Below are 16638 nucleotides of genomic sequence, written 5' to 3'. Positions count from 1 at the left end.
TATATATATACACACACGCAGTCCATTCGGAAAGTATTTAGACCCCTTGACTTTTTCCACATTGTGTTACGTTACAGCCTTATTCAGAATTAGATTAAATAGTTTATTTTCCCTCATCAATATACACGCAATACCCTATAATGAAAAAGCAAAAACTGGTTTTTAGACGTTTTTGCAAATGTTTAAGTATTCTTGGGTATTACGCTACAAGCTTGGCCCACCTGTACTTAGGGAGTTTCTCACATTCTTCTCTGCAGATTCTCTCAAGCTCTGTTAGGTTGGATGGGGAGCGTCGCTGCACATCTATTTTCAGGTCTCTCCAGAGATCAGGTTCAAGTCTGGGCTCTGGCTGGGCCACTCAAGGACATTCAGAGACTTATCCCGAAGCCAATCCTGCATTGTCTTGGCTGTGTGCTTAGGGTCGTTGTCCTGTTGGAAAGTGAACCTTCCCCGTCTGAGGTCCTGAGCACTCTGGAGCAGGTTTTCATCAAGGATCTCTCTGTGCTTTGCTCCGTTCATCTTTCCCTCGATGCTGACTAGTCTCCCAGTCCCTGCCGCTAAAAAACATCCACACAGCATGATGCTGCCACCACCATTCTTTACCATAGGAATGGTGCCAGGTTTCCTCCAGACGTGACGTTTGGCATTCAGGCCAAAGAGTTCAATCTTGGTTTTATCAGATCAGAGAATCTTGTTTCTCATGGCCTGAGAGTCCTTTAGGTGCCTTTTGGCAAACTCCAAGCGACTGTTATGTGCCATTTACTGAAGAGTGGCATCCGTCTGGCCACGCTACCATAAAGACCTGATTGGTGGAGTGCTGCAGAGATGGTTGTCCTTGTGGAAGGTTCTCCCACCTCCACAGAGGAACTCTGGAGCTCTGTCAGAGTGACCATCGAGTTCTTGGTCACCTCCCTGACCAAGGCCCTTCTCACCCGATTGCTCAGTTTGGCCGGGCGGCCTGCTCTAGGAAGAGTCTTGGTGGTTCCAAACTTCTTCCATTTAAGTATGATGGAGGCCACTGTGTTCTTGGAGACCTTCAATGCTGCAGAAATGTGTTGGTACCCTTCCCCAGATCTGTGAACCGACACAATGCTGTCTCGGAGCTCTACGGACAATCGACCTCTTGGCTTGGTTTTTGCTCTGACATGCATGCACCTTTCCAAATCATGTCCAATCAATTGAATTTACCACAGGTGGACTCCAATCAAGTTGAAGAAACATCTCGAGGATGATCAATGGAAACAAGATACACCTGAGCTTAATTTCGAGTTTCATAGCAAAGGGTCTAAATATTTATGTAAATAAGGTATTTCATTTTTTAAATAAATTTGCAAAAACTTATAAAAACCTGTTTTTGCTTTGTCATTATGGGGTATTGTGTGTAGATTGATGAGGGTAACGTAACAAAATGTGGAAAAAGGGAAGGGGTCTGAATACTTTCCGAATGCACTGTATGTACAGTACTAGTCAAAGGTTTGGAGGTAGTCATGAGGTAGTCACCTGGAATGCATTTCAATTAACAGGTGTGCCTTCTTAACTTAATTTGTGGAATTTCTTTCCTTCTTAATGGGTTTGAGCCAATCAGTTGTGTTGTGACAAGGTAGGGGGGGGTAAACAGAAGATAGCCCTATTTGGTAAAAGACCAAGTCCATATTATGGCAAGAACAGCTCAAATAATCAAAGAGAAACAGTCCATCATTACTTTAAGACATGAATGTCAGTCAATATGGACAATTTCAAGAACTTTCTTCAAGTGCAGTCGCAAAAACCATCAAGCGCTATGGTTAAACTGGCTCTCATGAGGACCGCCACAGGAATGGAAGACCCAGAGTTACCTCTGCTGCAGAGAATAAGTTCATTAGAGTTACCAGCCTCAGAAATTGCACCCCAAATAAATGCTTCACAGAGTTCAAGTAACAGACACATCTCAACATTAACTGTTCAGAGGAGCTGGTTGAGCGAATGCCAAGAGTGTGCAAAGCTGTCATCAAGGCAAAGGGTGGCTACTTTGAAGAATCTAAAATATATTTTGATTTGTTTAACACTTTTTTGGTTACTACATGATTCCATATGTGTTATTTCATAGTTTTGATGTCTTCACTATTATTCTACAATGTAGAAGTCCCGTGTAGCTCAGTTGGTAGAGCATGGCGCTTGCAACACCAGGGTTGTGGGTTTGATTCCCACGGGGGGCCAGTATGAATTTTTTTTTAATAAAATGTATTCACTCACTAACTGTAAGTCGCTCTGGATAAGAGCGTCTGCTAAATGTAGAAAATAGTAAAAATTAAGAAAAACCCTGGAATGAGTAGATGTGTCAAAATGTTTGACTGGTACTGTATATTATATATACACGTGTATATATATATATATATATATATATATATATATATATATATATATATATATATATATATATATATATATATATATGTGATAATTAATGAAGTCAGTTGTAAGCAAAAAAATGGTTTCCTGGTCTAATCATCTAGCCTATATCCTGTTTGTTTTTCAGGAAGGAGTCAGTGTCCTGTCCCTGTGAAGCCCCTCTATGGCCAGCTGGATCCGGTCCAGATCCAGTACTCCTTCAAAGACCAGTACTCCTTCATATGTGTATTATACAGGGTGCATTGGTAAAAGAGACCTAGGCTATGTATCAATAGGTCTTCCCTTTTAAATTGAAAGGTACCGAAAAATAATTAAAATATTGCCACTGCCCGCACTATGAGCAGTCCTCCATAGGAATGAATGGAATTCTACAGTATTTCAATTAAATGTTTCAAGGACAAGATTACATATATTTATATATTTCTGTTGTTGTAATGGGGATAGTAACATTAGTAATCGCAAAAAACGTATACTTTAAGGATGCATTAAGGTGTCTGCAATACCATAAAGACCTGATTGGTGGAGTGCTGCAGAGATGGTTGTCCTTGTGGAAGGTTCTCCCACCTCCACAGAGGAACTCTGGAGCTCTGTCAGAGTGACCATCGAGTTCTTGGTCACCTCCCTGACCAAGGCCCTTCTCACCCGATTGCTCAGTTTGGCCGGGCGGCCTGCTCTAGGAAGAGTCTTGGTGGTTCCAAACTTCTTCCATTTAAGTATGATGGAGGCCACTGTGTTCTTGGAGACCTTCAATGCTGCAGAAATGTGTTGGTACCCTTCCCCAGATCTGTGAACCGACACAATGCTGTCTCGGAGCTCTACGGACAATCGACCTCTTGGCTTGGTTTTTGCTCTGACATGCATGCACCTTTCCAAATCATGTCCAATCAATTGAATTTACCACAGGTGGACTCCAATCAAGTTGAAGAAACATCTCGAGGATGATCAATGGAAACAAGATACACCTGAGCTTAATTTCGAGTTTCATAGCAAAGGGTCTAAATATTTATGTAAATAAGGTATTTCATTTTTTAAATAAATTTGCAAAAACTTATAAAAACCTGTTTTTGCTTTGTCATTATGGGGTATTGTGTGTAGATTGATGAGGGTAACGTAACAAAATGTGGAAAAAGGGAAGGGGTCTGAATACTTTCCGAATGCACTGTATGTACAGTACTAGTCAAAGGTTTGGAGGTAGTCATGAGGTAGTCACCTGGAATGCATTTCAATTAACAGGTGTGCCTTCTTAACTTAATTTGTGGAATTTCTTTCCTTCTTAATGGGTTTGAGCCAATCAGTTGTGTTGTGACAAGGTAGGGGGGGGTAAACAGAAGATAGCCCTATTTGGTAAAAGACCAAGTCCATATTATGGCAAGAACAGCTCAAATAATCAAAGAGAAACAGTCCATCATTACTTTAAGACATGAATGTCAGTCAATATGGACAATTTCAAGAACTTTCTTCAAGTGCAGTCGCAAAAACCATCAAGCGCTATGGTTAAACTGGCTCTCATGAGGACCGCCACAGGAATGGAAGACCCAGAGTTACCTCTGCTGCAGAGAATAAGTTCATTAGAGTTACCAGCCTCAGAAATTGCACCCCAAATAAATGCTTCACAGAGTTCAAGTAACAGACACATCTCAACATTAACTGTTCAGAGGAGCTGGTTGAGCGAATGCCAAGAGTGTGCAAAGCTGTCATCAAGGCAAAGGGTGGCTACTTTGAAGAATCTAAAATATATTTTGATTTGTTTAACACTTTTTTGGTTACTACATGATTCCATATGTGTTATTTCATAGTTTTGATGTCTTCACTATTATTCTACAATGTAGAAGTCCCGTGTAGCTCAGTTGGTAGAGCATGGCGCTTGCAACACCAGGGTTGTGGGTTTGATTCCCACGGGGGGCCAGTATGAATTTTTTTTTAATAAAATGTATTCACTCACTAACTGTAAGTCGCTCTGGATAAGAGCGTCTGCTAAATGTAGAAAATAGTAAAAATTAAGAAAAACCCTGGAATGAGTAGATGTGTCAAAATGTTTGACTGGTACTGTATATTATATATACACGTGTATATATATATATATATATATATATATATATATATATATATATATATATATATATATATATATATATATATATATATATATGTGATAATTAATGAAGTCAGTTGTAAGCAAAAAAATGGTTTCCTGGTCTAATCATCTAGCCTATATCCTGTTTGTTTTTCAGGAAGGAGTCAGTGTCCTGTCCCTGTGAAGCCCCTCTATGGCCAGCTGGATCCGGTCCAGATCCAGTACTCCTTCAAAGACCAGTACTCCTTCATATGTGTATTATACAGGGTGCATTGGTAAAAGAGACCTAGGCTATGTATCAATAGGTCTTCCCTTTTAAATTAAAAGGTACCGAAAAATAATTAAAATATTGCCACTGCCCGCACTATGAGCAGTCCTCCATAGGAATGAATGGAATTCTACAGTATTTCAATTAAATGTTTCAAGGACAAGATTACATATATTTATATATTTCTGTTGTTGTAATGGGGATAGTAACATTAGTAATCGCAAAAAACGTATACTTTAAGGATGCATTAAGGTGTCTGCAATAGAATAAATGTGGCAAAAACAAATGTAGACATTAATAAATGCATTTCTATACCTTCCAAAATATTTTTCACAATATTGGGGGAGTGCCAGGATGGAGGCACGGTGGCTTCAACACATCACCCCCTGGCCGTCATCTTGTGTATCTATTAATAATTGTCTCCAAACCTGTTCCTGGAGAGCTACCCTCCTGTAGGTTTTCGCTCCATCCCCAGTTGTAACTAACCTGATTCAGTTGATCAAGCAGCTAATGATTATAATCTGATATACTAGATTAGGGTTGGAGTGAAAACCTACAGGACGGTAGCACTCCAGGAACAGGGTTGGAGAGCCCTGGAATAGTGTATATTAGATAGCCACTAGGTGGCAACGGATCCCTTTCTACAGAAGACCAGAGGCAGCCGCTGGAAGATAAAATAACACCATGTCATTTTGGGCTTAAGCAGGAGGAAGTAGAAGATAGAGATGACATAGGAGGAAGTAGAAGATAGAGACTTTCTTTGAGGGAATCAGTTTGAGCAAGGCGGAAACACAGAATCGCTCATTTTGATCACATAATGAGTTTATTTTGGATGCAAAGTAAGTCATTGATCAGTGATTCTGCGTAGTCCGACTTCAATGTTTATGTCAAACATGCAGACTGACATCTTTAAGAGTATACCTTTTCTCACCATGGCGACTGGGCGGGTGCCAGATGATCATCTCTTCATATAAATAAAGAGTATTGTTACAGTGGAGAATAAGACTTTAACAAGAGTGTATGGTCCCAACCTGTCTGTCAGTCTCACCCTTATCAGTCTGTATCCTGGGTCACAGGATACCAGGACGTGGTCTTTGAAGGAGTACTGGATCTGGACCGGATCCAGCTGGCCATAGAGGGGCTTCACAGGGACAGGACACTGACTCCTTCCTGAAAAACAAACAGGATATAGGCTAGATGATTAGACCAGGAAACCATTTTTTTGCTTACAACTGACTTCATTAATTATTTGAGTTATTCCCGTTTTATCATTTCAATTGTTGTTGTATTCTACTTGTATTGTGTCTGTGTTAATTTTCACATGTTTTGTTGGGGTGGCTAGACCAATACCATCAATGAAGTGTCTGCATTAGGGTTGCAAAGGGTTCCGGTAACTAGGAGGACATTTCATAGAGGATTCTAGGTGAAACCCATTCCAGAGGGTTCTATCTAGGCTAGAACGATAAAGGGTTCCTCTATGGCAGGGCTGCCCAATTCCGGTCATGGAGAGCAGAATACCACTTCTGGTTTTTGTTTCTACCTGGTAGTTAATTGCACTCACCTGGTGTCCCAGGTCTGAATTAGTTCCTGATTAGAAGGAGAGGATTAAAACCAGAATTGGGGACAAGCCGAAAAACCCTCTATGGCTCTAGTTAGCAAAAATAATGTACCGAACACAAATTAAGACATTCAACAGAGTTGAAAAAGTTACATTTTGGGAAAAGTGTACACAATGACATATGAATATTTGGTGTGGCTAACCTGAGGAGGTGTAGGAGAGCCTCCAGCCGATGTTCTCTCCAGAGTTATCACTGTGGAAGAACACCTGGACCTTGTTGCTCTCTGTCTGGATCCTGCCTGGTGGCCGGTCACCACAGAACGGACCGTACTCCTTCTCTCCCGCCTGGATCTGCAGGTCAAACACACCACTTCTTCATCATTACATTTACATTTACATTTTAGTCATTTAGCAGACGCTCTTATCCAGAGCGACTTACAGGAGCAATTAGGGTTAAGTGCCTTGCTCAAGGGCACATTTACTTCATTTAGCAGACGCTCTTATCCAGAGCGACTTACAAATTGGTGCAATCACCCTATAGCCAGTGGGATAACCACTTTACACCACTTTTTTTTTTTTTGGGGGGGGGAGGGGTAGAAGGATTACTTTATCCTACCCCAGGTGTTCCTTAAAGAGGTGGGGTTTCAAATGTCTCCGGAAGGTGGTGAGTGACTCCGCTGTCCTGGCGTCGTGAGGGAGCTTGTTCCACCATTGGGGTGCCAGAGCAGCTAACAGTTTTGACTGGGCTGAGCGGGAACTATGCTTCCGCAGAGGAAGGGGAGCCAGCAGGCCAGAGGTGGATGAACGCAATGCCCTCGTTTGGGTGTAGGGACTGATCAGAGCCCGAAGGTACGGAGGTGCCGTTCCCCTCACTGCTCCATAGGCAAGCACCATGGTCTTGTAACGGATGCGAGCTTCAACTGGAAGCCAGTGGAGTGTGCGGAGGAGGGGGGTGACGTGAGAGAACTTGGGAAGGTTGAACACCAGACGGGTTGCGGCATTCTGGATGAGTTGTAGGGGTTTAATGGCACAGGCAGGGAGGCCAGCCAACAGCGAGTTGCAGTAATCCAGACGGGAGATGACAAGTGCCTGGATTAGGACCTGTGCCGCTTCCTGTGTAAGGCAGGGTCGTACTCTCCGAATGTTGTAGAGCATGAACCTGCAGGATCGGGTCACCGCCTTGATGTTAGCGGAGAACGACAGGGTGTTGTCCAGGGTCACGCCAAGGCTCTTCGCACTCTGGGAGGAGGACACAACGGAGTTGTCATCATCATCATAATAATTTATTTCACTTATATAGCGCTTTTAAGAACAAAAAATTACACGTAATTTAGAAAAACAACATCACAACATCATGAGATGGACAGTCATTAGAAGGTTCATGGCTTGAGTGGTCATCTGTGGTCCTCTGTAGCTCAATTGGTAGAGCATGGCGCTTGTAACGCCAAGGTAGTGGGTTCGATCCCCGGGACCACCCATACACAAAAATGTATGCACGCATGACTGTAAGTCGCTTTGGATAAAAGTGTCTGCTAAATGGCTTATTATTATTAATATTATTATAGGTGGTCAAGCGGGGAGAGAATGTCTGTAGGCAGGCAGGAAGCGCATTCTCATCAAGGTGTCTCGCTTTTATCATGACCATCATCCTCATCATAGTCATCGTCATCACCATCATCATCACTACAATCATCATCATGACTACCATCATCACAGTCATGGTCATCACCATCATCGATCCTCCTCCTCATCTCATTATCATCATTATTACACAGCCCCATGACCAAAGATCCTACACAAACCCTTCCAAAGAAACACTCATACGGTAATTCAATCAGCTTTAGCTTGCAGTCACTCCCTCCCAAAACTTCTCCAGTTTAAGTTGATTAATTGTGTGCATGATGCGAGGCGACATTGACTGGCTTAGTGGTAAGTTCCAAGCGTTCCTGATTTTCCAAAGCTGTGGCTGAGGGTGATGGTGGGAAAGCCCAATGTGACCCTGTCTGACTGGCCCTGGTCTGGCCTGGGCTAGCCTGGTCTGGTTGGTTATTCTTGGCGAATGGTATTACAGCTTTTAGGAGCAGAGGCTAAGCCAGCTGTGTGTGTGTTTGTGTGTGTGTGTGTGTGTGCATGTGCGTGTGTGTGTTTGTGTGTGTGTGTGTGTTTGTGTGCGTGTGCGTATGTGTGTGTGTGTGTGTGCGCTGCCCACTGATGCTATAACATTGGCTGGGATTTTCCCTCCTTCATTTTCTGAATGGTTAAATTGGCTCACACATACTGTATACAGATCAGTGGGTCAACAAATGTATGTTAATTGCCTTAATTAATTCAATGATAAAACAATGTGGTACTGAATGGCTGTTGTTTACAGATAAATGGTGTACCTAAACCTTAGTTTGAATGTTTGGTATCACCAGTTCAGTTTAGTTCAGTATCTTCATTGTCCCAGAAGTGCAATTTTAGTTAAATATAAAAAGCAGGTATAGAAAACACACAATATAAAACCATATAAATGCTACAACATTGGAAAAGTGCAAGTACGATAAGTGCAAAATGCAAGTAGTGCAAATGTACAAAGGCCAAAAGTCAATCAAGCAAGGTTAATCACACTTTAGCATTCACTGCAGCTATTGCCTTGGGGATCAAAGATGCCTGAGCTTTAGCAGTCTTAAGCATGGGTACTCTGTACCGGCTCCCGAAGGACGAAGCTAACAGTTCAAACTCACAGTACTGAGGGTACGATTGATAGGTCAAAAGAGAGGAAGCCTTGTGGCTGACGTGCTACTTGTATAGCTCAGTGAGGGCTAATTGTGGCAACCCTGTGATCCTGCTGCAGATTTTGACCATGGTTAATAACTTGGATTTGCATCTAAGGTTAATGTTAGAGAATCAACATATCGTGGCAAAGGGTTGGGTAGTAACGGATGACATGTAACTTGGATTACGTGATGGATTACATGTTATTTAGATTACGTAATCCAATTACACAAAATAAGTAACAGTAATTTATATTTGTATGTATTAGGGAGCCAAGGCAGCAGCTACTCTTCCTGGGGTCCAAACACATTAAGGCACTTACATCACACAAAACAAAACAGTACATCATATAACATTAATACACCACTACATATCTACAATACAAAATGTATAATACCACCATACAACAATATTACAATGTACGTGTGTGCAGTGGTGGAAAAAGTGCCCAATTGTCATACTTGAGTAAAAGTAAACATACCTTAATAGAAAATGACTCAAGTAAAAGTGAGTCACCCAGTAAAATACTAAAAGTATTTGGTTTTAAATATACTTAAGTATCAAAAGTAAATGTAATTGCTAAAATATACTTAAGTATCAAAAGTAAAAGTATAAATCATTTCAAATTCCTTACATAAAGCAAACCAGACTGCACTATTTTCTTGTTTTTTAGCCAGGGGCATACTCCAACACTCAGACATAATTGACAAACAAATCATATATGTTTAGTGAGTCTGCCAGATCAGAGGCAGTAGGGATGACCAGGGATGTGCATGAATTGAACTAATTTCCTGTCGTGCTAAGCAATCAAAATGTAACTAGTACTTTTGTGTGTCAGATCAAATGTATGGAGTAAAAAGTACATTATTTTCTTTAAGAATGTAGCGAAGTAAAAGTTGTCAAAAATATAAATAGTGAAGTACATATACCCAAAAAAACGACTTAAGTAGTACTTCAAAGTATTGTTACTGAAGTACTTTACACAACTGCGTGTGTGTAGAGTGCGTGTGCTTGCATTTGTATGCGTATGCGTGTCTCTTCACAGTACCCACTGTTCCATAAGGTGTATTTTTATCTGTTTTTTAAAATCTGATTCTACTGCTTGTGGAATAGAGTTCCATGTAGTCATGTAGTTCTGTGCGCCTCCCATAATCTGTTTTGGACTTGGGGATTGTGAAGAGACCTCTGGTGGCGTCTTGTGGGGTATGCATGGGTGTCCGAGCTGTGTGCTAGCAGTTTCAACAGACAGCTTGGTGCATTCAGCTTGTAAACACTTCTTACAAAAACAAATAGTGATGAAGTCAACCTCCCCTCCACGTTGAGCCATGAGAGGCTGACATGCATATTTCTTATGATAGCTCTCCGTGTACATTTAAAGGGCCAGCCGTGCTGCCCTGTTCTGAGCCAATTGCAATTGTGGCACCTGCAAAAAAACTAGGGCCTGTAGGACCTGCCTTGTTGGTAGTGTTGTTAAGAAGTACTCAGATCAGACTACTTAAATGTGTAATCAGAAGTTATATTGTTAAAAGATAGCTAATTACATGTTGTATTACTTCATCTAATGTCAAGATGTGGTCTGCAAGTGTTTGCCTCAAACACACTGAAATTGTTGACAGCTGTTCTGAGTCAACTTTCAGTGAGAATGGAAGCTTTTCGATTTGAAATCTCCCAAACTGAAAAATATGCTCTCCTTGGTAACTTTCCACAGAAACGTTTTAACCAAAAACAGTCAGACCCCCCACTTACTGAATCATCCCACATTTCAACTGGATTTTTTTTATTTAAAGGACATTTAACAAAATATGCTTGCTTTGAGGCAAGCAACACTGAAGCATGCATGAGAGCATCAGCTGTTCCGGATGACTATGTGATCACGCTCTCAGTAGCCGATGTGAGTAAGACTTTTTAAGCAGGTCAACATTCACAAGGCTGCAGAGCCAGACGGATTACCAGGTACTCCGAGCATGCGCTGACCAACTGGCAAGTGTCATCACTGACATTTTCAACATGTCCCTGACTGAGTCTGTAATACCAACATGTTTCAAGCAGACCACCATAGTCCCTGTGCCCAAGAACACCAAGATATCCTGCCTAAATGACTACTGACCCATAGCACTCATGTCTGTAGCCATGAAGTGCTTTGTAAGACTGGTCATGGCTCACATCAACACCATTATCCCAGAACTAGACCCACTCCAATGTTCGAAACAAATCAAAATGTACTTGTAACATGCTTCGTAAACAACAGGTATAGACTAAACAGTGAAATGCTTACTTATGAAAAGTCATTTTCCAAATATGCAGAGTTAAAGATAAAAAATATAAAATAAGAATATAACACAAGTAATAAATACACAGTGAATAACGAATAACAAATAACAAATAGCATGGCTTTATGCAAGAAATATCAGTACCGAGTCGATGTGCAGGGGTACGAGGTAATTGAGGTAGCTATGCACATATAGGTAGGGGTAAAGTGAGTAGGCAGCAGGATAGGTAACAGACTGAGCTGTAGCAGCAGTGTATGTGGTGAGCGTGAAAGTGAGTGTGTGTGTGGGGGTATGAAGTGTGTGTGTGTGTGTGTGTGTGTGTGTGTGTGTGTGTGTGTGTGTGTGTGAGAATGTGCTGGGGTGTCAGTGTGTGTGTGTATGCTGGGGTTTCAGTGTGTGTGTATGTATGTGTGTGTGTGTGTGGCGTCAGTATGCTTGTATGTTATGTGTGTGAGGGGGTATGAAGTGTGTGTGTGTGTTGGGGTGTCAGCGTAAGTATGTGGGTAGAGTCCAGTGTGTGTGCATAGAGTCAGTACAAGAGAGTATTAAAAAAAAGGGTCAATGCAGGTAGTCCTGGTGGCCATTTGATTAGCTATTTAGCAGCCTTGCAGTCTTATGGCAGTGTCTTCTTTGTTCAAGTTAGTTCAACTGACGAAGGGCAAAGCCATGTCCGTTTGTTAGATAAACCCACGAGCTCATGATTCAATAAATACTTGGTATGAAATCTCCACAGAATGTCTAAGTATATCCTTGCATCCTTGATTCTTTGATACCTGAGAAACTCATCATAACTGATTGGCGTCTAGACGAACAGGATGCAGTTCACAGCTCAACTAACAGGTAAGCAGACTTTCATTTTTTGAATTATGTCAAAATCTGCTTATCTGTGGTAAAGCTGAACTGTAACGAACGTTTAAAATTCAATATTTTTAAAGGGGGACGATGAGTTGTATTGAGTTATGTAATGAGATGTAAGGAGTTAATTCAATTTGACTATAATAGGGTGCTATTATTCTAAACAGGGTTTGGTCTGAGTAAAGGACCAAACATAAAATAGAAGTAGTAGAATGGGTTTTGACAACATTGGGTGTAGGCTCTTATTTTATGATAAGTTAGATTAGTGTCCCAAAGTAAGGTAGATGGGTTATGTCAGTCCCGTGACGACAGGATAGACATTTTTAAGATGCGAGGTTCGAGTCCTCAGCGATAAACGTCTTTGGTAGACGAACGTAGAAAGATGCGAGGTTCGAGGCCTCAGAGATAAACGTCTTTGGTAACATATTGAAAACTAGCACCAAAATGGCAGAAATAAGCAAACGACATTTTAATACAGATGGGGATTTTATGTAAAGTATTTAATTACTAATATTGCATGCAAGGAGTGGTATGGAGATTGACGTTATTTTAGAGAGCAATTTAGGCTATATTTTCTGGACAGGCAGAGCAGTGTCTGGGAAATTAGTCTATTTATTTGTATTTTTTTTGTTCCTTTGGGAAAATGTTTGTAGAGATTTGTGTCGATTAAGAATGGTTAAAAACACTACGAAGGGAGTATTTGATGTGAGTATATAGAACTTTCTAACGTTCTATAAGGAGTTGTGACGATTTGGAAATGGTAATGACAAAATCATTATTAGTGCCATGTCTGTATTAAACTTGCTCACCCAAACGTAGACGTACGTAGTGGGTGGGAAAGTAATTAATATGGGTTTTCTAAGTTTGTACCGTAGTTGGATAATGTGATTAAGATAGGATTTAAGGAATAAACTCACCGTGAGTAATGTTGTTTTAGACGTAATGTATAATATAGTACAAAGCCAATATAGGGTTCAAGTGAACTAATTATCATGGTAGAGCTAACGTAGTAAAGTGATGGAACTTCATTTTGTATCAGGGGGTAAGATGAGAAATCATTGTAATGGCGCTATTTGTGGAATTTATTTATCATTTCAAGGCATGGAGTAACAATCTGCATTTATGAGTGTAAATTCCACTGCTGATGTGTTGATTGAATGGGTACGACGGAGTATTTGGTTTGGTGATGTTGAATGTATGATTTGAAGCGTGTGTGGTTTAAATAGCAGGACTCTTGTAGCTCGTTTGGTGGAGAATGGTGCTTGCAACGCCAGGGTTGTGTGTTCGATTCCCAAGGGGGGCTAGTATAAAAAATGTAGGAGCTCACTAATTGTGGGTCGCTAGGGATAGGAGCGTCTGCTAAATGACTAAAATGTACAAATGTTAATGGGTATGGAGAGAAGAGTGCGTGGTAGTAATTTTAGTTTTTAATTTTTAAGGTTTTATTAGATTAAACGAGTGAGAATGGTGGAATATGTCTATAAATAAATTAAGGAACATGGATGGCAAGCATTCTAGGTCCTATAGTGGCCATAGTAATTATTGTAGCAATAGTTATGGAGTGTTGTTTTCAAATTTTTCGGGGATTGATTTTAAGATCTGTACAAACGATTATTAACATGCCTGTGATTACAGTTAGAGATGTGTCAGTTAATGTTAATGCAAGGACGGAAAGGAATAATAATGATTCTTTGTCATCTTGTTCCAGTTCAGATTCCATTGATAATTTTGATTGAGGACGAGGAATGTTAAGTTGGAATTGTATAACATGGAATTTAAGGCTGTTTAAGATGTGGACAGATGAATATCTCAGTGGATCAGATAGAGCCCCTTGTGACCAGGAAAAACGTTCCTCTGACAGCGCATGGATGATGAAGATGGACGTTATTTTTATATTCATGTGTTCAGATTGTAGTATCCATGTACTTTACAAAGTGTCATGGATTGTATTTGTGGGGATGATGTCATGATGGTCACAATTTATTTATATGTATGTTTTTATTCATTTTTAATTTTTTATTGCGTGTATCAGAAAAAGGGGTCATTTTAAAAGAGGGGATGATGTCTATGTGGGATTTTTCCTTTTATATAAAAATAAGGTTTTGACTACATAGATTATGAGCATGAATATATAGTAGTTAATTATGTGTTTATCTTTTACTCAGACTGAGTTATAGAGGTTTGAGAGGTTTGATATCACATAAGATAGATGACTGAGAATGTATACCTTTGTTGATTAAATAAATGGAGAATCGAGTTGGATTCAGGTATGAAAGGTGGAAGGAATCAATTCTCAATTATCAAGCATAGTTTAGGATCTAGTCAGAGATGTATGTGCTACTGATGGGAGAATATTGTATTTTATATAAAGTTATATGTGAATTGTTGGGGTTAAGTCATGTCACTTACCACAAAAGAAAAAAAAAAAGGAGTGGATTGATATGATGTTTTTATGGTGTAATGATGTCATGTCATAGTAGTGTGAGGACAGAGGAAGAGTTAAGAGATGAGTGGTTTGGGGCCATGAAGTCTACATTCCTTTATGTCAAAGGAGATTAGTGATGTTTAGGATAGCATGAGTGATGTTTAGGATAGTGACTTGGGGTAAAGAGTGATGAACATCAAAGACAGGGAGTGCCCATGGAGACTTGCCAGATGTATGCCAGGAAGATGGTAATAAAGGCTATATAAGATAGAGTGTCTTCTTTGTTCAAGTTAGTTCAACTGACGAAGGGCAAAGCCATGTCCGTTTGTTAGATGAACCCACGAGCTCGTGATTCAATAAATACTTGGTATGAAATCTCCACAGAATGTCTAAGTATATCCTTGCATCCTTGATTCTTTGATACCTGAGAAACTCATCATAACAACAAATCAAAATATATTTTTGATTTTAGATTCTTCAAAGTAGCCACTATCGTATATGAAGATTATGTCTTTGTTAAATGTTTTTCATGAAGAAATGGAATGTTGTTTATGTTAGTATCAAGAGGGAATGTTTTAGTGTAACGCCACATACAACAGACAGGAAGTGTGTTGTGGACAGGAGAGACTGGTGATTGGCCAGAAGAGGGAGCCCATCTTTTTGCATTGTTTATAAATAGGGGTTAAACGATGAAAGGGCAGAGCAGTCATTAGAATTGGAGGGCACTGCTCTCCAGACCTCGCGAGTCTGTAAACTTATGCTGTAAGCTTGTGATAATGAATAAAGACTTCTAATCAAGGTACAGCTTAAGTGGACTCCTTTGTTCATCAGCAATAATTGCCACCATTCATCCGATACGACACCACCCTTTGCCTTGATGACAGCTTTGCACACTCTAACAGTTGTGCCTTCTTAAAAGTTAATTTGTGGAATTTATTTCCTTCTTAATGTATTTGAGCCAATCAGTTGTGTTGTGACAAGGTAGGGGGATATACAGTAGATAGCCCTATTTGGTAAAAGACCAAGTCCATATTATGGCAATAACAGCTCAAATAAGCAAATAGAAACGACAGTCCATCATTACTTTAAGACATGAATGTCAGTCAATACGGAACATTTCAAGAACTTTGAAAGTTTCTTTAAGCGCAGTCGCAAAAACCATCAAGCGCTATGATGAAACTGGCTCTCATGAGGACCACCACAGGAATGGAAGACCCATCGTTACCTCTGCTGCAGAGTTACCAGCCTCAGAAATTGCAACCCAAATAAATGCTTCACAGAGTTCAAGTAACAGACACATTTTAACATCAACTGTTCAGAGGAGACTGTGTGAATCAGGCCTTCATGGTCAAATTACTGCAAATAAACCACTACTAAAGGACACCAATAATAAGAAGAGACTTGCTTGGGCCAAGAAACATGAGCAATGGACATTATACAGGTGGAAATGTGTACTTTGGTCTGATGAGTCCAAATTGGAGATTTTTGGTTCCAACTGCCTTGTCTTTGTGAGACGTGGTGTGGGTGAACGGATTATCTCTGCATGTGTATTTCCCGCCGTAAAGCATGGAGGAGGAGGTGTTATGGTGTGGGGGTGCTTTGCTGGTGACACTGTCTGTGATTTATTTATTATACGCCATCCCATCTGGTTTGGGCTTAGTGGGACTATAATTTGTTTTTCAACAGGACAATGACCCAACACACCTCCAGGCTGTGTAAGGGCTATGATGGAGCGCTACATCAGATGACCTGGCCTCCAAAATCCCCAACCTCAACCAAATTGAGTGGTTTGGGATGAAGAAAGTGAAGAAAAAGCAGCCAACAAGTGCTCAGCATATGTGTGAACTTCAAGACTGTTGGAAAAGCATTCCAGGTGAAGCTGGTTGAGAGAATGCCAAGAGTGTGTGGTATTAAAACATATTATTGTAATGTCTCCAGTCATGTAAAATGACATAGAATTGCAGGAAATTATTTTAGAAAAGGCTTTTCTCTGACCCGCAAATATGATGATTTGCCGGTCCCAGTCAGCCCTTGGTCTTCAGG

At 40.4% G+C, this 16638-nt stretch overlaps 1 protein-coding gene across 1 annotated transcript in view; it reads right to left on the bottom strand.

The window, feature by feature from the left end:
• Window positions 1-16638, bottom strand: part of masp1 (MBL associated serine protease 1) — a gene marked incomplete at its 3' end in the record, with an annotated part of 53912 nt that overhangs the window by 15041 nt on the left and 22233 nt on the right. Inside the window, exons 6-7 of the mRNA XM_084148337.1 lie at window positions 6492-6639; window positions 5779-5900 (exon numbers count right to left, since the gene is read on the bottom strand). Of these exons, the coding sequence (XP_084004463.1) occupies window positions 5779-5900; window positions 6492-6639 (270 nt within the window). The remainder of the gene's footprint in view (window positions 1-5778; window positions 5901-6491; window positions 6640-16638) is intronic.

Source organism: Coregonus lavaretus (assembly GCF_964263955.1).
Source record: "Coregonus lavaretus genome assembly, chromosome: 30".
Lineage (NCBI taxonomy): Eukaryota > Metazoa > Chordata > Actinopteri > Salmoniformes > Salmonidae > Coregonus > Coregonus lavaretus.
This window is presented reverse-complemented; position numbering and strand designations above follow the sequence as displayed.